The 22,135-nt window shown below is 44.0% G+C and overlaps 1 protein-coding gene across 1 annotated transcript in view; it reads left to right on the top strand.

The window, feature by feature from the left end:
• Positions 1 to 22,135, top strand: part of tafa5l (TAFA chemokine like family member 5, like) — a 47,293-nt gene that overhangs the window by 6,856 nt on the left and 18,302 nt on the right. The window contains exons 2-3 of the mRNA XM_083770091.1: positions 5,799 to 5,948; positions 14,988 to 15,115. Coding sequence (XP_083626217.1) covers positions 5,799 to 5,948; positions 14,988 to 15,115 — 278 coding nt within the window. The remainder of the gene's footprint in view (positions 1 to 5,798; positions 5,949 to 14,987; positions 15,116 to 22,135) is intronic.

The following is a 22,135-nucleotide window of genomic DNA, read 5'->3' as shown; positions in this document are numbered from 1 at the left end:
ATTCTGTCTGAACACAAAAATAAACACCAATGGCATTAAATTAAATGCCATTGACAATGGATGCCTGGAGAATTTACGTCATATGCAAACCGGCATATGTATGTCGGTGGGAATTTTGGGAACCCTTGGCCAATAAGGGACCACCATTCTTGATGATGATGTATGATGATGTACGATGATGACTAGAGTGCCCCTCACTTCACACAGGTGTGCTTTTTTGTGTCTTCATAAATTAACCACTTACAGACTAAGCCCTGTTAAAAAAACAATACAAAAAGTCCATCTATTGTTTTGTAATCGGTGGATCGGTGGGCTAGGACTCTCCAAAATCAGGATCTAAACGTAAACTCCAAATATCACTGCAAGCTGGCTACACCAGCTAGATCACTTACAGTACATGCTGTGACTCTGGTGACACGTCTATAGGAAGCCACCTGTCACACGCAGTGACAATGTACATCCCACAAGAGTATATGTATAGTACTGCAGTGGCAGACCTGTTAGGTGCACAATTAATGGTGAACACCACTCAATTTAATAATTGGTTCAGTCATTATGAATATTGCTGTGATATGATTAATCTGTAAGATGTGGAGGGAGACTGATGTTGTGTACCGGTAGATGGTTTATATTTTTACAGCCAAATTGAAATTTCTTTCTTTTTCTTTTCTTCTGAACCTAAAAATGTGCCCATATCTCTGTAAAAAAATGGCCTGCTCTGGATGCAACGCTCACCTTAAAATCCTTCCCAATTAATTGATCCCATCTACAGAGAGTCACACAGGTTCAAATTAGTGCTGTGATTTGTGGCGACAGTTGGATATAAGATGGCGACACACAAACTGTGTTGTCACACAGCAGATGCATAACATCTGGAACTGAGCCATATAATATATATATATATATATATATATATATATATACCCTCTTTAAACTTATTATACTGTGTGTGTGTGTGTGTGTGTGTGTGTGTGTGTGTGTGTGTGTGTGTGTGTGTGTGTGTCGCTCCAGTGCTCTTGTGCCCTACTTGCTGAGGAACATAAGATCACGGTGGTATATGGTGGGGGTCACGGGAACATCTGGTTCCTTCACCTGCCGCGGTGTCCTACTAGTCTTATATGTATACAGTACTACCTACTGCGCCTCAGGCATCACATGAGGCTGGTGCTAAGGTAATGAGATGCGCAGTGCTGTAGATATATCATGACTAGCGTACGCCGTTTGAAATCAGATCAGGCCAGTAGATGAGATGGCCTCCTGGATTGGAGTAGCGTTGGGAATGACAAGGATGGAAAAATGAGTTTAATTCGTAACTTATTTGAATGAATAAAATGTTTTGATTTATTTATTTTTACCAATCTGTATGTTATAGAATACAACTAGAGCGGACATAGAGCCTGCACACCACAGGTACAAGAAAGATGTTCTTTATTGAGAATTCTGACATAGAATACAACTAGTACATTTGCACTGTGGCTGGAGGAGGTATCCTATACCTATACCATGGAGACATGGAGGGTGTGTTCAGAAATACACTCTGAGGCACTCTGGGGCACTCTCTGGATGCAGACATCAATACCAGAGTTCTTTGAAATCTGACCAGTTTATTTCTGAATGCACCCTTAGGCCCTAGTGTCGGGTGGATCACCTGCCTATACTTTATTTACAAGTACTACTGCCTGAAGCTCTTATTAGGCTCACTATATCTCCCCCTGGTCAAACAGCCATTCTGTCTACTGTTAAATATATGTTTCATTAAGTCCACCAATGTCCATTGTTCAAAAATGATCTCTATAGTTGGTCTGATTTGTCTGTTGTTCATGGACCAGGAGGTAGATACCGGTAGCCCAATTCTAACAGAAAGGTTGGCCAATTGTCAAATGTATACTTTTTTCCCCCACCCGTACCCTGTACATTGGGTGCTTGTAGTAGTATTATTTTCTAGAAGTTGAATATTTTCACCATGGCAACCAGTCAGTTCAACGGCAGACATAATAAGAAAGGCCAAATTGTGGAAGTGAGTTGACATGCTGTAATGTAATGGTAACCTGTTCCCTGCAGTGTTATAACCATATGGTCCTGTGGTTTTCTGATCTTCTATATACAGTATATTACTTCAAAGCTGTGGCGTGTGTTTAACAGACATGGGTGAAATAACACAGCCAGCTAGAACTCTGCCCGGAGCCGTGTGCTGCTCGAATCTCTTCTCTGTGCCAGTGTCTTGGTTGCATGTGATGGGGCTTTTCACATGGATGCTGGTGTGATCCAGTGATAAGGTCATTCGCCCTGCCAGTCAGCACTGGGAGGCAGTCTCTGTGCTCTAGGGTGGGGGGGGGGGGGGGGTGGTTGGTTGTCATCTGTGATGGAAACCGGTGGCCACAGACAACAGCCCCTTGTGTCATCCGTCACTTGGTCCGCCCACTGTCGCCGCCACGTCCGCATTTCATCATCGGCATTAGAGAGACGAGGCCTATGTCTTACTTCGGTGACAGAAACCCTCCCCCCTCCCCCTGTCACATGAATGAACTCCCCCTTATAAGAGCGATGGAGCGCTGCTGACCATGGCCTCCAACCTCCATAAGTCTCTGTGCCGTTGGCCACTGGCTGCTCCTCACTTTAACTCTATTCTCCGTTTTCCTAGTAAGGCTTTGTAAACAAAAGATCCCACCTGTGTGAAGTGAGGAGCGCTCTCATCATCATCATACATCATCTCAGTCTGGCCAATCACAATTCTTGTCCTCGCTTCTTCTATCTTCAATGTTTGTGTTTACGCAATGTTTGTGTTTACACAAAAACTAATAAAATATGCACATCACTAGGTAGAGGTGCTGGGTTAGAAAGTGACATCAGAAAAAGAAGAATGAACCCACACACTCATCTGCTCCCATAATTAATTTATTGACGACGTTTCCAGTCAAACTGACCAGTTTACACAAACCCTCAAAGCTGGACATAGGAGGGGCCAATGTGACGAATCCTACTGTATGTTGAACTTCAATCCAATTTCCACATTGACGACAGGTATTGTGGCAGCAAACTGTCAAGGGGTCTGCCATGTCACCCCAGGGACCACAGGCGCACCATTGCTCTGATCCACACCAAACTTGGCAGCAGTGTTAGAGCAGTGTTTAACTGCAGCTTATGGCCATAACTCTGTGACCATTGCTCTGATCAGAGCTATTTAGGGCTAGATTGTCAGGCCGCAATTAAGCAGTATGAAAATATAGTAACACAAATACAGTATAAAGAAATGACTAGTACCAATAAATATCTTTTCAACGTTCTCATATGAGCTTGTAGAGCGGTTATTTTCACTACTTTAAAAAAATGTTTTGACATGTGTCAAACGTTTTGAACAATTTCTCACTAAATTGCCACCAAAATAAGGATAAAGGCGCATGGACAACCATGTGGAAATAATGATGGTAATATGCCATATATGTTTATTTCCTCCAGCTGTTTTCACAAGGATGATTATGCAAAATAATTGCGATAAGCTCAAATAATAGCAATCATACGATTATGTAAGTCCTTCAGGGGGCCCATTCATCTGTTCACGGCATCTGTTGAAAATACAGGAGAGGGCACTGATATGATCCTCCATTGGAGGGATGTAGGGGGTATAGGTGGGTGCATCACCTTCAAAGTCAGCCGATTGTGTGTGTGTTTTTTTGAGTGGTGCAACCACTCCAAGGAAGAGCAATGTCTGTCCTAACCTACTGTATGTGATTAGAGTACCAGTAGAGGCAAAAGTGGCGCTGTTGTGCCAGAAACAGAGAGAGAGATAGTGTTGCACTGTTGCCTGTTAATTACAGAGTGTGAGAGGGAGAGAGAGAGAGAGAGAGGCAGGGGGAGAGGGGAGTTGCACCACTCAGTTCAAACGGGTGTGATTTATTTTAAGGTGCCGCTGTTTAAATTCCGAGATCAGTGAGTGCCAGTGGAGTGGTGCCTCACTACTGTAGTAGATGCACAGTGTTACTGTTAATGTGACTCTGAAAGTGTACACATATGTGTCCTCTCAGTTACTGGGAACGTTTGACCTTGGCACTTCAAATGCAATTCCGCCTCGCTTCAATGTCTGTCTAAGGCTTTCATTTATGACTCATTTACTAGAGTAGATTTTTGAAGTGTTATTTAGCCTATATATAATTATACACAGTTTCTGCTTTATGAGATAATTACATTTGTGGAAAACATGTACAGTAGACCGTATTCATATTTCTTAATTAATTGCTGCTTTCATGTGAATTAAATGCATTAACCACAGAGTTCAAATTCAAGTCAGTTCTTTCGAAGACGTATTGGTGCATTTCTTCAAAGTGGTTTTCAATGTCAACCACTATCAAACAGGGAACCTCCCAGTTCCATGATGGCTGCGCTATCTCCTGAGCCGGTCCCTTAATGCCTGTTGGTCAGACATGTCTGTAACCTTTGTCACTAATTGGTATATAGAAAAGCAAACATACCAGTGGAAGTGTTTTTCTTTCTAGTGTGTGTGGAAAGTAGGCCATTACCCTCAAGCCTCAAGCCTAAGGTAGATGAAAGTGTGCCCTGAATAGAGCTAATGTTTTAGAAAACAGTAGTGTTAGACAGTATAACAGAGTATAGTTCTGTGTGTAGTGCGTAGTGCACAGGGTCAGTGTAAATAAAAGGCTACAATTATGCCTACAGCACACGTACCTCAACAAAACCACTTACTATTCAATGTTAATGAGAGAGATTACATGCTACTAAAAGGCCAACCTTAGGTCTCCATGCATACTGTAGGTGTCATTATGTTCAGTTCAGGCAATAATAACTTAGAATAAAACTTGGGTTGCAATTGTTGATGCTACAGTACATTGCATTGTTTTTCCATAGGGCTGGGATGTTTCCTGTTCCTCTGACTCAGCTGTGTGTGAGAGGAGACTATTGACTAGATAATACTGATCGTTAGACCACCTACTGTAAATGCTTAGATCTGCAGTTTCTGGAATGGAGTGTAAAGCTGTTGAGCCAAGAAAGCAGGGGCCAGAAGAACTAAACTTTTAACCTTCAGAGTTAAGTAGTTCAACCTTGCTTTAAGAGTAATTACAATCACATTTCTGAAATGAGTGATTATTATTATTATTATTATTATTATTATAGTGATTATTTTCATGGCGAATGTTCTCCCGGATTGTTAGAGAAAAAAAGTTCTCTCTCTCATTCATCTTAAATTGTTTTTGGATTCTCTCAATTTTTCACACGGATATAATTTAAATGGGATTATTTATCTAAAGAATTTGAGGCACATGTTTGAAAGTGTTTTTTCTTTTTTACAGACTCTTCGCTCCCCCGGCATGAGATGATGAAGAAAATTCACCTTCTCTGATGTTTTTAATGATGATAAAAACACAATTTGCTGGGTCACTAATTTAGAGGTACCGGCCGTATCCATTCTGACTAGCTTTTCATTTTCCAGAAAGGAGAATAAGTAAGGGAATAAATAAACAAATGAACCAGAATGCCGTCACCCTGGAGTCTCGAGAACGCAGAAGTAATTCTGTGCCCAGTCACCATGGAGCACATTGAAAATAAAGTGTGTCTACTTTCCATGAGATGTGTCAGCTGACTTGGTTTGTAGGCTGCCGTGCTGCGAAACCGCTACATGTCACCTCCACCAATGTATCGTTTTGATTGGTCGGAGCAGACGTGGGCAAATTATCTTTATTTCCAACAAACACAGCGGGATTGTGTGTGCACTTTGGACTATGAACAACAGCATTTGTAATTTGCCTTTTTATGGTAATGTGATGTGCTTTGTTCCCCTTTGCCAGGCCAGTTGGCGGTGGGCACCTGTGAGATAGTGATGCTGAACCGAGACAGCAGCATGCCCAGACGTACCATCGCCCGGCAGACGGCCCGCTGCGCCTGCCGGAGAGGCCAGATTGCAGGCACTACACGGGCCCGTCCGGCATGTGTCGACGGTGAGTGTGTAATAAAGATCGCTATCTGTTAACCACTTAACAATAGACAATCTATGGCCGGCGGCTAGTGTAGTGGTCCGGGCACCTACAGTAGGCTGCTAATGCACGCCTGACAGCGTGTCGCGGGTTCGACTTCCGATTCCGGCAACCTTTGCTACGTGTCACTCCCCATCTCTCTCCCCCCCATTTCCTGTCAGCTTACTGTACACTTTCAAATAAAGGCCCCCCCAGCCCTAAAATAAAAATAGACAATCTACAACCTCATAACATGTCACATTGTGAAGCGTTGTGAGATTGTACATCTGCTACAATGCAATTTTTTTACATTTTTCAAATCTTGACCATTTTTGTACAGTCGAAAGTGTTTAACGAACTTTATGCTTACCACTGCATCGCTGCTCTGGAGCCGGGCATAAACTCATTTGTCATGCGCTTTTTACTTCGTCTGAGGTTGAAGCCCGTGATTGGCGCCTGCTCGGTTTTGCATACGCTGTGGACAATAGCTTTTGTCCCAGTGCAACACAAGGATTTAACTTGCGGTTTTAAATCGGGAAGACATTACCAGCCAAGCAAACTCTACTGTGCAGTAATTGCCATATGCTGACTCCAGTGTATGCAGAATGCTGCGGCTCTGCAGCAGGAGAGGAACAACACAACATGAGAGGATTGGCCAAATCCAAACGCTCAATGACATTGTGTATCTCAAGGCCCTTGCAGGTCCATTTTTACAATCCCAGTTAAATTAACACCTCTCCCGCCCTCCCTCCATCTCCCTATTTATCTCTCTCTCCCCCTCTCTCTCTCTTGCTCTCTGACTCTGCAGACAGCGGACTGTAACACTCAACAGACACAATTAACTAAGAGAGAACTATGATTACACTGGCAAGAGATTGATTATTACTGGCTGCCTAACCTGCCTTCCCCCAGTACGCTCCATTAATAGCCAGTGCATTAAAGACAGGGCCTGCATGCTGGCAAGCTCGGCCGCCAGGTCGCTGACAACTGAAAACTTGCCCGTCGCTACAGAATTTCACCCATACTGCACCTAAGCACCTTCAATGATCCCCCTGTAAAGATGCTGTCTCAGAGCTTTACAGCTCAGCAGGTATTTACCATCAGGGCATCCTGGAGGCTCACCCTAATTATTACGCATGCCACGCTGGCACAAATTTAATTGACCTGAAATGGTTCCCAAACGCCTCATTCCAGTCTCTTTAAAAAAGCAGATATGCCTTCAAAAGAATAATCAATTTTTTTAAAGCTCCATTTTGATTATAATTCCCCTTTCCCCCTTAATTGTAGTTTTTTTCTTGCTTGAAAAGTACACGGTCCCGCCTGTATCCTTCACTTATTCATCTTAGTAATTTTGCTCTTACTGCAGTATTACCACAGCAAAGGCTGAGTATCCTCTGGATATTCGGCGCATATTCAGGAAAGAGATCTCAAATTTAACGGCTCTCAAACAGCCTGTGATAATCTGCACGATATATAAGAGCTCATTTAAAGCTACAAACTTATTTTAATTAATAAAATGAAGTTTTAACCTGTATGTTTCTATATGGTGGAGTACTAGAGTATGTTAATAAAACTACCACATCTGCAGTCAGTGGTTGGAGGTGGTCTCCTGACCCTGACCTCCGTCTCCATGTACGCCCTGAGAGTGGGTATAGTACGCCTACTGGTTGCAAATGTCAGTAAAGTTATTTGAAGCAGACGGCACATCAGATTGCACACTAGATGCCCCACCATCCTTTTTGTACTTCAAACTACATGCACACATAATTGCATTTACCTCTCGGACATAACACTTCAATCACTGCATCAGCAGTAACGTGTCCACAAAAGATTATTGAGCCTGCTGTGAACAAAGAGTTCCACCCTCTAAAGGTGTCTCTCCACCAAAGAGACTCTTTCCAACTCCAACAGAGTGCAACAAACTATGCATTTCAAGTTCAGCCCAAACCAGTCGGCCGATGAAACATTGTTTTTGCGCATGCGCTGGGCTGCAGCGTGTTGCCAGGTCTACTTATTATAAAATATAAATATAAAATATTCATAGTTGCGGGTTGCTTTTGTTTGGGCTTATCTCTGAAGTGTAGTTGCTTATATGGGCTTGCTTTCAAGATTCATTTTGAAAATAGCTGATGTAATAGGGCTCAAGTGGTGAAACCGGTCGCTTCTTTTGGGCTTATTTTCATATACCTGGTTGCTTGTTTCACTCAAAGAATCTGGCAACACCAGAGTCTCCGTCTCCGCACCAAAACAAAACACTTTTCACCAGCCCAGGGCTAACAACAGGCTTAGCCTGTCGGGCCCCGAACAAACAAGTCCGGTTGTTAATGGGCGTAATATCATAAGTCCTGACCAGGTCCAGACCCCTGATAGCACCGCACCGACGTCGGCCGCGTAAGGAGATGGATAACTTATCGTCGGTGTGCAGCTGCCTTAAGTGCTTGACAGAGTCGAACGTAATCGACGCAAGAATATATAAGGAACGGAGGGTGAGAGAAATTCCTCCCTTGCGTTGCATCGGTTACGTGATCTGTCTCGCTCTGTCAGGTTGAGATCTGATCCCAAGCCAACGCAACCAAACCAAATCATGGTCTGCATGGGACCGTTGGGACGTCCTGGAAGAGAATAAAAAGTCACAACTTATTACACAGATCATGTACAGACAGTGAGGAGTTTTACTTGTGAGAACGATTACTTACATAATACAGAGTATTTCTCCATAAAGATGGCTAGCCAAAGCTAGATGGCTAACTAGCCATAGCTGCTGTCAACATAGAGCATAGTTATAAATAATATACTCTAAAGGCTTGATCTTCTTCCTCGGGAGTTCTCCATCACAGTTTATGATGGCATGGTTCAAAACTACACCAGTATTTATGCCATCCCTTGCAAGTTGCAACAACAACAACGGGGGAAAAAAGACCAGATCTATTCACTTCCTGAAAATGCAGCGTTGTTGCTTTCTGGGACAGCTTCATAGTGTCACAGCTGCCATCTAGTGGACGAGTAGATGCTTGCACATTACAGTGATTAAATCCGACGCAAGAAAAAACGCAAGGACTCTGCATGTCTAAAATAACCTTGCGTTTTTTGTGTCCGTTTGACTCCCCCACGCAAGGAATAAAATGGTCTATGTAGAGGCCTTTAAGCGTTAAAATCTAATGAATGGAGCTTGTATGACAAAGAATTTCACCCACTTCTTTACACCTATAAACCTGTGATGTTACAATAGGGTGGCCACCTGCAAGACCTCAGAAAGGAGGACACTTTTGCGGGGCTCGCTCCCCCGACCCGACCCCCCCCCCCCCCCAGATCCCCCCCCCCCCCCCCATATATTAATATTATTACTACTACTATTGCACCTGATTTTCACCACCATCATCTCCAGCATTATGTCCACAGAGAACATATATTTGCTAATTAAATTAACCTTTTTAAATTATAGGGTACCACAAAGGCCATTCATTTTAGAATCAATTTATTTTATTTCATGTTTAGATATGTTTTATGTTTAATCTCTTTCTTGTGGTTTTTTTATACAGTTTTATGGTCATCGGTGTGGGACATAGAATTATGCCAGTAGCCTATATGTTCACACAGCCTCCCTTTCTTTATGATGTCGAGTTCCTTGCTCCATTGCTCATTAAATGTAGTTTTTCATTTCGGCATATTTGGTTTGTTTATCTCTGCATTAACTATACTAAAGTGATTGTGAGAGCACAACAAACAAACCGACCATCCCACTGGCAGTGTTGCCCAGTTTTGGAAGAGAACCAAGCAACCATGTCTATGAAAACAAGCCCAAAAGAAGCCTGACTAGGCTTAGTAGCCTGTTATATAAAACAAGCCTAAAGTCGCTTATAATTAAGCGGACATGGCAACACTCTGAACGTCTCCACTAGCCTCTCTCTTTTTAAGACTGAGCTGAGCAGCGCTGCGGAGATTTTAATACCCAGGCAGACGACGTAAATGACAGTAAATGACACAAGCACTGTATATCACAAAAAACCGGACAATTATGTGTCCGGCCAGAGGTTGAGGTGGGAGGAGGACAGGTGGGTCTAAAACCGGACTGTCCGGCGTGAAACCGGACGTCTGGCCACCCTATGTTACAATAAAGTTGAGTTGAGGTGTAAGGCTTCCAATTGCCTCGTTAACTTTTAAAGATTTTTCTTGTGGCTTTCGCCTTTATTTTATGGTGGGATAGGTATACAGTAGGCTGACAGGAAATGGGGAGAAAGATGGGGGATGACATGCCGTCATGTCATCCCGTCATGACAGGCCGTCGGGATCGGGAGTCGAACCCACGGCACACTGCCAGACTGGATTACCAGCCAAGGTGCCCAGACGGCTACGCCAGCCGCCAGGGCATTGCCTCGTTAACTTTGACTCTTTTCAGTCAGCTGTGTCTTTCCACTGTGCGATTGGAGAGAATCCGCTTCATCTGTACATTCTTTTCAAGCAGACTAACTGGTATCGCTTGCGCCAGACAAATAAGACAAATAAATAAATAAATAAATTCAGTGTTTACTGTATAAAACCAACAATACCTTGTTCTTTCAGCACCCCCGTTAGCCTAGGTGTTACTGTATAAAACCACCAAAACCTTGTTCTTGCCAGCGCTCCCATTAGCCTAGGTGTTACTGTATAAAAGCACCAAAACCTTGTTCTTGCCAGCGCTCCCATTAGCCTATATGTTACTGTATAAAAGCACCAAAACCTTGTTCTTGCCAGCGCTCCCGTTAGCCCGCCCTAGGTGCTACTGTATAAAAGCACCAATACCGTGTTCTTGCCAGCGCTCCCGTTAGCCTAGGTGTTGCTGGCTTTTAGCCCCTCGTTTTGTGGGGAGTTGTGTTGCCATTGTGCTGATTAAGTCTGCATACACAGGGGGATTATGGGCTTTTTGTTGCTCATCTCCCGCCTCTCATTGTAATCTCCTCTTCTCTCCTGATTTCTCTCTCCCTTCTGTCTGTCTTTCTGTCTGTCTCTCCGTCTCTCTCTCTCCCCCTGTCTCTCTCACTTTCTGTCTCTCTCTCTCTCTCTCTCACTCTCTCTCTCTCTCTCTCTCTCTCTCTCTCTCTTTGTCGCTCTCTCCTCGGCCCTCTGTTGCCATGCCACCACAGCCATATAAAGCTCGACAGCTAATATGAAGAGAGTCTGCATGCAGCAAGATGTATCTACAGCTGCAAGCTTCATCTTTTTCCAGCGTGCGCTCTCTCTCTCTCTCTCTCTCTCTCTCTCTCTCTCTCTCTCTCTCTCTCTGCCTTTCTGCCTCGTTTTTACTCCCACTCCAACTCTTGCACATCCCTCTATCTTACCCTTATCACCCCCCCCCCTCTCTCTTTGTCTTCTCTCCTATGTTCTCATCCTGCTGTGGTCACAGGCGCACAGTGATGTAAAGTAACTGCTATAAGTGCATTTACTCAAGCACTGTACTCACACTTTATATCTGACTATGTTATGGTAGTTATAAATGTGCTGTTGTTCTGAGCTTATAATGCATCAGGTTCAGCACTTGTAATGCTTAAACCTTGTCAGTATGATGTTATGCGCATAATTAAGTGTTGCAGCCTTATAAGTGCATTCTAATGCATTCTAATTGCGATTGTAATGCAATATAGTCTCGACCTTTAATTGAAGTGTTACCAAACCGAGTACTTCCTCCACCAATGCCAGTCGTCTCTAGCCATGGTCAGCCCGGGCTTGGCGGCATGCTTTTCGCTGAGACACATGTGGTGTGATCTGGTGGAAGGGCCAAAGGCAGTGACAGGCGAGTCTCTATAACACTGCTGGGACCTGGGCAGCTGACATCCCCGGGCTGCTGTCCACAGCCTCTGGGTGGAAATCCGACACAGCTGGCATCTGTCTGTCTGTCTGTATACTAGGCCACCCAGGTGCCGTGCAGGAGTCAGAGTTGGCCTGAACGTCGTACAGTATACCCCCATGATCGGCAGTGGCTCAGGAGGTAGAGCAGCCGCTTGGGAATCGGAAGGATCCCGCTTCGATCCTGGTCTCCCCCTGTGTTACTGTCGAAGTGTCCTTGAGCAAGACACTGAACCCGTCACTGCTCCCGATGAGCAGGTTGGTGCCTTGTATGGTTTCCAACCGCCATCGGAGTGTGTGTGAATGGGTGAATGTCATGCACATTGTAAAGTGCTATGGATAAAGGCGCTATATAAATGCACCATTTACCTATATATATATATATATATATATATATATATATATTACAACTTGTCTCACCTCTCCACACCACTTAATTACATTCATCCAGGTGTCATGTCATTAATATAGTGTTTGAAAATAGCAGATCCATATACCTCCTGGAGGGACAGGTCTTCAGTTGCACCAAACTCAGCTAAATTGTGCAAAAGAAGCCTAACTGATGGCGGGTAAAACGATATACTGTATAGATTTACATTCCATCCAGCAACTCAGCTGTTTGCATCAGCCGAGAATTTCAGCAACCTCATATAGAGCTATTATAAGATACATGATAACATGATGACGGTCATTTCTTTCCGCAAGACTAAATGAGATGCGAAATGGAAAATCTGTAGATAGGCGTGTGTGTGTGTGTGTGTGTGTGTGTGTGTGTGTGTGTGTGTGTGTGTGTGTGTGTGTGTGTGTGTGTGTGTGTGTGTGTGTGCGTGCGTGTGCGTGTGTGTGCGCGTGTGTGCGCATACAGTACGCACAAAAGCAAATTTGTTTGACATCAGCCGCAGCATACATACATTGAGCGTATTGTGCGTGGACGCATGGAATCCAGCAATCCACCAGTCAACACTGATCGAGTTAGATGGCTTTGAATAAAAAAAGAATACTAACAAGTGTGGGTTCCATACAACAGTATCTAGATCCATGGGCAGCAGAAGCAGTGGATGAAAAATGCATTTTATTTCAGCCAAGTACCACTAGCCTTGGTGGGTGGGCTGATGCACTCTGCCGTTAGTCAGCACTCCATCTACTTTGCCTACTCAGCTTTTATTCTGTGGCCCTGGAAATTGAGTTTTGCCAGTCTCCCATAATGCACTCAAAACTACATCTGCAAGTGACTGATAAATCTATGCTTTGTTGCGCCTGACGGATGGCTGTGACAATGAAATTCACCCCGCGGCGGTCTTCTGTGTCAGTATCGGGGTAGCGGGGTCGCGCTCGCCCCACCACCGCTTGTCAGGAAATCAACGGGCAGCGCAGCGCCGACCACAAATAATGATGTGTTGAAATCTAGCTGTATGTGTTGTGGGGGGGGGGGGGGGGGGACGGACGGACAGGGTGGGGGGTTTTGGTGGTGCATATCTTGTTTATGCTGTCTTCTTCATCATGTAAAGGAGGGGTGAGTCTACATGGAGTCCATAGCCTCATTTCCACATACCAGGATAGAATGCCTTCTTCATGTGTGTCAACTGTCAACAGTATTCATTATTAGCTGAGGGGAAATGACCTCATATGTAGAGCTGTAATTGTGTGTGTGTCTGTGTGTGTATCTGTGTGTGAGTGTGTGTGTGTGTGTGTGCGTGCGTGCGTGCGCACTCGTACATACATGTGGCCGCTGTTTGTAAGGCTCAATAAATCTCACTGGATGACATGTCTTTATGGCATAGCAGCACCAGGGTCCGACTCCAAGGACCTATTTCAAATGACAGAGTGTTAACAAGGTTTGTTCCAGGGTTACCTTCCGGGTAAATGTCACCAGGTTACCTCCCTTCCCCCTCCTCTCTCTCAGTCTCCCCCACCCCTGTCTCTCAGTGTGGACCTTCGAACAAGCCTCAGTCCCTCTCTTTCAATTTCTTTCCCTCGCTGCACGCCCAAGGGACGGCTGGCTGGGCAGACGGGACAGGAGCATGGCGGGCGGCTGCGGCCAGGTCCACAGGGAGCAGATAACCTTTGGAGTGTTTCTGTGTGTGCCGCACTGTGCAAAGAACAATCAGTGCTTATCAGCGTGGACTACGGGCCGAATGCTAATCCAGTGTCGCACACAAACAAATTACAGAGAGGGACAGAGAGAGTGAGAGGAAACGAGAGTTTGTCACCCCATGCCACCTACTACAGACAAATAAACTTCAGATAGAAATCAAAGCAAGTCCAATTTGTTTTTGATGACCTGGCTAGAGCCCGACTGGTCAATATATCTGCCAACTGCCATTATTCGACCTTTCTGAAGACATCAGTCTCTGCAATTATGCAGCCGATGCGTGCTGATTTTTAACTAACTTTCACCCTGGTGTCCCTAGATTGGGGGTGTCATTACAAGTGAAACTTTTCAAAAGTTTACTATGCTTGAATAGGTCTTAAAGCACAAATAACATGCATTTAAAAACTGCTTTTAATATTATGTCCCTCAAAGTTATTTCTAATGGTTTGAGCCTCAATCACCACTCTGATATAACCAGGCCTTGTCATTTCTTTCTGGACTTTGAAAGCAGTTTTGGCTGCAGTACCACAATGTCCTGAGATGGTGGGGGTGCTGATATGCACATTATTTAATATTTGAGTCATTATAATACTGATGCTAGATAAAACCAGGCTCGTTTCCATTCCATGCCAGCTTGGAAAATCAACAATGGTGGATATTGTAAACAAAGTGGAAATACAAATTTGGAACTAAAGACTGAAGAAGAGGAGGAATTATACAAAGTAGGGTGACATTGATGACATCACGATGAGGCCAAAATCAGTTGAGCTGTTCCTGAGAGCAATTTCCATTAAAACACCTATATGATATGAAAGCCTGATTGTTCAAAATTGGTTATTTGTGGGAATAGAAAACACATATGGGAGCCCCAAAAACACAAAATAAATTGAAAAAGTTTAATTTTATGTTATAGGTCCTTTAAGTGGTGGTTAAATAAAATAAAATTCAATGACATTTTCAGTTTTCACTTATTTGCTTGTTCTTTGCATAATTAAAGTAAAATGTTTATACAAAAAATGTTGCCATTCGCCTATGCCCCCACAATAGGGACGCTAGGGTTTAAGTCAGAGGTTATATTGCGCTAATTTGCCTCTGTCTCTGTCTACCCACAGCGCGCATCGTGAGGAGTCGTCAGTGGTGTGAGATGGCTCCCTGCTTGGAGGGCGAGGCGTGCGGCCTCCTTTTCAACCGATCGGGCTGGACCTGCACCAGAGGCAGCGGACGCATCAAGACCGTCACGGTAATCCAGTGTTTCCCAATATGGGGTCCTGCCCCCTCGAAGGGGCACAGGGAGGTAGTCCAAGATATGTTGCACAAAATCATAACTTGCATTTTGGGGTCATTATACTGTCAACATATAAAATATGTCAAAATATTACAAAAAACTGTCATCTTTCAAGATTTTCTAAAAGTATGTTTCAAAAATAATGAAAGTAACTGTATAAGCTCATGTTGTAAGCTTGTATATCAGCTATTTTCACTATGACCATTTTTCCACCGGTTTCAGTTATTGGTACGTTAATTTTAAATTGTACCTATATTAAATTGTTTATAGGATCAATATAAGTAAATTGATGATAACCCATCTACAGTAGTAGCTTTTTCATATATATTTTTTTTTGCATATTTTCCTATATAATGCCTCTATTTTAAAAAAATACATTTGTAATAGAATAAATCATTGCCTTCGTGTAAGTAATCAACTGGGGAAGTTTCATGGTGATAATCTAATATAGGTATGGTTGTGCCCACTAAATTCATAATTAACATTCCAATTTTGGAGCTCTGGCTCATGGACTAAGAACAAAAAAGAACTGAACCGGCGGCGGTGACCATTGGGAACCAACCGGTGGAAAAGGGGTCTATTTGTTGTAAGAGAAGGGCTTCAGTGGTTAACGTGTTTGAAAGACACAAGAAGACTGTGTCTGTGTGTGGGTGTGTTTGCATGTGTGTGGGTGTGTTTGCATGAGTGTGCGCGTACTCCGCATAGATCTCATCTTGTGTCAGACGTAAGATGGGGGCTCCAAAGCAAAATAGGTAGCGCTCTCCTCACATCTGGTGGACCACGTGCTCCACGCTCAGTGGATCAGAGCGTGACTCGCTCCTGTCAACGCGCAGCCAGGGCCCACCGCACGACGTGTTCAGCAACTTCAAAGCGGCGAGGGCATTGAGGACACTTTTTTCCCTTCCTTTTCCCCCCTCTATGTTCCTGCCTGGCGGAGTGGCGGTTGTGTTCCACCTGCAGACGATCCAGGGAGGTTGACGGAGGGAGGGGAGGGAGCAGTGGTGTAAAGTTACTAAGTACATTTACATAAGTACTGTACTACAACTTTGAGGTTTACTTTACTGGTGTATTTCCAATTTTACAATACTTTTACTTCTACTCCACTATATCTCCAAATATTGTACTTTTACTCCATTACATTTATTTGAAAACTTTAGTTACTTATTATTATTATACCACTTCAGCCCTATTATACATTTGGAAGATAGCCGATGTACAAGATCGAGCTTGTAGATCTGCTATTTTCGAAAGATTCTTATACCTTTGAAATGGGACATTCTGCATAAGGAGTTCTTTTACTTTTACATTTTGATACCTGTTCTATTCTAGGCGGGAACCCCTTTTGGTGTTTTGTCCCCTTTAGGACAGGAACCCATGGGGTTCTTGTTGCTATGTACAGTAGGCCTATATAGCAACATAACATTTTTGAAAAAAATTAATACAAAATTTGAAATTTGAATTCTTCAGAAAACGTTAGCGATTTAGAATCGGCCTCAGTCCTAAATTTAAATTCCGGACTTTTGCTTGTAACAGTGTATTTCTACATTGCAGTATTGATACTTTATTTACTTAACACAATCCATCCCAGCCCTCTAGGGGAGATTGTGGCGGCAAAAATATATTTTTTAATCAAATCTCGTAGTCTCGTTTTGACACAGGAGGATTAAATAGCTATTCTCGAGATTATCTCGTTCTGGCACAGCTTGAGTTAAATTAAGAACGTGAGTAATGTTTCCTTCCACCACTGGAAGGGAGGGAGTGAGAGTTGGGTGGTGAGCACAGGAATAAGCAGTAGAGACGATACAGTCCTACAGGGAGTGAGAGTTGGGTGGTGAGCGCAGGAATAAGCAGCAGAGACGATACAGTCCTACAGGGAGTGAGAGTTGGGTGGTGAGCGCAGGAATAAGCAGCAGAGACGGTACAACCTGTCCTACAGGGAGTGAGAGTTGGGTGGTGAGCGCAGGAATAAGCAGCAGAGACGATACAGTCCTACAGGGAGTGAGAGTTGGGTGGTGAGCGCAGGAATAAGCAGCAGAGACGGTACAACCTGTCCTACAGGGAGTGAGAGTTGGGTGGTGAGCGCAGGAATAAGCAGCAGAGACGATACAACCTGTCCTACAGCAGGGGTTCTCAACGTTTTGGGCTGGGGACCCCCTGGAAATGCTTTGACCATGCCTCGCAACCTCTGCCCCCCCGCCCCACCCCCAATACAAATTGACCTCTACAATAATCTTAATACGTCATAAATAAATACTGACACCAGATATAATCATTAAGGTAAGTTTATGCATGCACTATGTGTACTATGTAATCTCTTAATTTCCATTTTCCAGCCATTCAGTTGCAAAAACAAAAACCTGAGAAGTAGAGAAAAAAGAAGAAAGAGAGAAAAAAAGAATCCTTCACACTGTCTTCACTTGAGTTTATATTTATTGTATTTGAGACATTATTGTCCCCTCCAGGGACATGCTTTATTTAATTATATAGTGCCTTACTCTATACTGATTGATTTATTCTATTGTAACTATCTTATTCTATTTGGTGTATGTATATATAAATATTCCTTTTATCATGGAAAAAATATACCACCTGTACTCACTTGTGGGCAGTCCTCTCCATGGTAACGGATTGGCGCGGGGCATTTGATTGGCCCCCCCTGATCCCAGAGTTGTACTAATACTGACTGTTTGTCAGTTCTTCTTTATGCCTGATGAAGGTCTGACGACCGAAATGTTGCTCAATAAATATAAACTCAAGTGAAGACAGTGTGCGGGATTCTTTTTTCTCTACTTCTCAGTTCCAGTTATCCGACTCACCTGTCCATTGTACTGTACGTAGGTGTGTAGAAGGACTTTTTCTTAATAAGGGGTTGAGAACCCCTGACCTACAGGGAGTGAGAGTTGGGTGGTGAGTTGGGTGGTAAGCAGCAGAGATGGTATAACCTACAGAGTACAGGAACAAGCAGCAGAGATGGTATAACCTACAGAGTACAGGAACAAGCAGCAGAGATGGTATAACCTACAGAGGCGGGCAGACAGCGCAGACAGAGTGTGTTGATGTCAGCGGTTAACGTGCGGTGACAGTGGGGACAGAGAGCTCATTGACAGGTCCACGGTGTCAGAGGTCAGCCAGTGAATATAGTGTGTCTGATGAGTTTCAGACTCTCTCTCTCTCTCTCACTTTCTCTCTTCCTCTTCCCTCGCCCTCCACACCCCCGTCGCTGTGCCAGATTTCATGATCCACTGCACCGTTTGTGTTTACAGCTTGGTAAATAGATTTTCTAAAAGATCAATACATTTATTTTTAAAAAATGCCGATTACGCTGCATACCCTCCATTAGCTTTCAGTGAAGGACTTTTGGAGAAGTTAATTGTGAGCGATGTTTGTTTGGGCTGTGTGTGTGTGTGTGTGTGTGTGTGTGTGTTTACTTTGGTTTTGTTGTGTTGTGTTGTGTTGCGTTTTGTTAGTTTGGAAGGGGCGAGACTTGGCAGCTAAGCAGAAGAGACATTTGTTGTACTGTAAGGACCTGTAATGAGAGGGAAGCACATTCCACAAGATGGATGAAAATGAGAAATCTATAAAGAGGATTGATCAGACTCTGGCGGGATGGAGGGAATCACAGGGCAGAGGACAGAGAGAGAGAGAGAGAGAGAGAGACAGACAGAGACAGAGAGAGAGAGAGAGAGAGAGACAGAGAGACAGAGAGAGGTATAAGAGAGCCAGGATTGAGCAAGCGACAAGCTGCAGTTAGGCAATCAGCCAAGCACTTTGTATATTGTGTGTGTGTGTGTGTGTGTGTGTGTGTGTGTGTGTGTGTGTGTGTGTGTGTGTGTGTGTGTGTGTGTGTGTGTGTGTGTGTGTGTGTGTGTGTGTGTGTGTGCGCGCGTGTGCACGTGCTCGTGTGCGTGTGCCCATCTGTGTGTGCACAGTATGCATTTGTGTATGTGCCTGCATGTAGGTCCTCATCTTTGTGTCCCCAAACACACACACACACACACACACACACACACACACACACACACACACTCTCTATCTCACACACACACCCACGCTTCACACACACTTTCCCCCTGCACCTGCAGCTCGTTCTAAATTCTGCGCTCCCCCCCCCCCCCCCCTCTGGGGTGTGTAGCTAGCGGTGGCACTGCCAGGTCACACACTCCAGGCTAACCCGCTAATGGAGTTTGCATATGCAGCCCGCTCACATTGCCAGGCAGCCATTAATATGAATCACTCTCCAGAGGCTCCCCAAACAAGCTGGCAATTTGTCTTCACTAGTGAGCCGCTGAAAGGTTCAAATATGATATTCTCCTGGGTGGAAAGCCCGATGGGATGGAGGGGGGGGGGGGGGGGGAACTAGCGGTGTGCTCCGAGGGTGTCTGGACATCAAAAGTCCAGACACGCTCGGAGCACCTACAGTATGTTTATAGAAATGGATTGCCGCGGTGGCACAAGAGACCTAATTGTTTATGGGAGTGAAGAGGAGGGCAGTCGCTGAGGTGAATGGTCGACAACACGGTCAAGATGAATGTGGAGTGTAGTAGATCAGTATACCAGCTCACAGCACGGTGAGTGAGCGCTGTTGCATTGGCCTTTGCCACATGAGTGCCGTGAGTGCAAATTAAAACAAACCCAGCTAAAAACGCTTCTTGACTTATGGAAGAGACTATAGGCAGTTTCTTCTTTCTTTTCATTTTCCCTTTCCCTCAACCAATTTAGTCATTATGCAAATTACCATTCCCCTTGCACTGTAGTCTCGCTGCTGACCCTTACTTTTTCTTTCAGGAGGGAACACGAAGGCACTGTGTGCGTGAGAGACATCTCCCACACAGTGGTTAATTAATTATTTCCACTCTTATTTTGACCAGTCCGCTTCGTTTCCCTGATATGGAGAAGTTTCACACAGGGAGGACATAGCACATGCAGAGGAATGTTCAGCTCCCCACTGAACAGGCAGACTAGGAGTCACTAGTGCAGCGAAAGGGAATGCCCTCTCCGCCCGTCTTCCCACCCTGGCCAATGGCAATAGTGTTTGTATGTGTGGAACGCCCGGCCAAAACCTTGACAGTGGTCGTAAGAAAATGCACCGCCGTGCCACATGGATATCACAGCAAAGATACAGAGGGAGCTTTGTTTCATGAACTGCAGGTTCTGTAATTGAATCACTGATTTGATGACACTGTCTGTCACTGAAGATTTCATGTGCAACTTATGTCTGTGAGACAACGCTTGACAGTAGCTGGGGGGCAAATTACATGCATTACAAAATTGCCATGCTGTTGCCTGTTGAGTGGAACTGAATAGCTGCAGTGGTGCATTTGTATTTGTTTTATTGCTGTTGTTTTTTAAACCAATTTAAAAACAAGTACATTTTGTTTGCTGTTGTTCACAGAACTTCAATCACAAATGGATGAAATAATATTTGTCAGACAGCTGAACCTGTTCAATGACCTCTTTTGTAATATCATAACTTCTATGACAAGCTGATAACACTCAAGTAATGTTTCATTAGACCAGAATTCCTTCATATCCTCCTGTAGGAAATCTGCCAGACCAGAGAGACTCCTCACTGGGAACATGAAATAGTCACAGTCACCAATGGAGCTGTTTATCTCCTTGAGATCTAAATGGATTTGGAAATGTTGGTGGTTTGATGTACTTGACAGCCTGGGGTTGGCGATGGCCTGGTGGTGACTGCCTGTAAATGTGCAGAATCGGCACGCCAGGTGTGATGGTGCATGCCATGGTCGACTCAGCGCTGTCCGAGATACAGTAGGGTGGCGGGAATCAGTTGTGATCATTATGCCATTGTAACCATGGTACGTGAAAGGGCATCCTCTGCTCAGCATTGGTACGGAATATGATGAGAGTAGATATGAGAATAAGTTACGTTGGCCTTTGAGTAAAATCTAGCAAGGGTGGGCTAGCCTTGATCAGAGAACAGAGAGAGGAGTACAACAGTGACCAAGATTACAATTTAATTAATTTTAACCACTTGAACCTTAGTGTCCTTGTTCTGGACATTAAGCAAAAATAGGAGAACATTCTGCAAAAGTAGGAAAGCGTTAGACATTAAAATAGCAGATCTACAAGGTCACAACACTTTGCAATGAGCCGGTAGATGTGCTATTTTTATGTACAGGGTTTAAGTGGTTAATGGAACATACATGCTTCCATATGGGTTTATCTGTGACACCTGCTCTAGTTTAAGTTCAGAAATGTTTTTCTCTCTCTGTTCATTTGTATGTGACTCGAACATACAGTACCATTAATATAGTACTGTATGTGTACATGACAGCAATGTGGACCTGGGAAAGACTGAGGGAGTTTATGTACAGTACATGTCATTCTGAGTATATTTCCACTATGAACTAGTGACATTATTAGTCTGAATTTACATATAATTGCACATAACCACCACAACTATCAGAGCTGTAAAATGCATTCGGATCAGAGGTACTGTCACACACTGCAGTGTCCACTATGGAGGCTGCAAGTCATGTTTCACAGAAAAATACAGAAGACTGGGGTATGTATGTTAGCTGTTCATGTTGGGGCTGGTCAGCAGGTGCAATTCAGCCATTTTGTTGAACAAGAAGCAAATGTTGGAGAAACAGAGGCAGTAAAGCCGCTGGGACCTGTGTGCTTCCACCCCACCACTGCCTCTGGGTGCTCTGAGCTTCCCACACACGCTGGATGCTTGAGTAAAGTTTCCTCAGGGCAGTTAAGAAATGTGTGATAAAAGCTGCCAGACACACTGTCCCCTCATGGGAAAGACCACACTCTGACTAATAGTGAGAGACAATTTATAATTATTTGATACAAATGTAAACTAGAAAGCAGTCAGTAGAGAGCAGACATCTGCCATGGTGCCGAGTCCCGACAATGTGTTCTGAAATTGTTTAATAAAAACAGCAAGAACAGATAGAAAGTCTAATAACGGCGTGGCCTCCCTGTCCAATATTTTTTATTATC

The sequence above is a fragment of the Protomyctophum parallelum genome (genome assembly GCF_964188405.1).
Source record: "Protomyctophum parallelum genome assembly, chromosome: 7".
NCBI lineage: Eukaryota > Metazoa > Chordata > Actinopteri > Myctophiformes > Myctophidae > Protomyctophum > Protomyctophum parallelum.
This window is presented reverse-complemented; position numbering and strand designations above follow the sequence as displayed.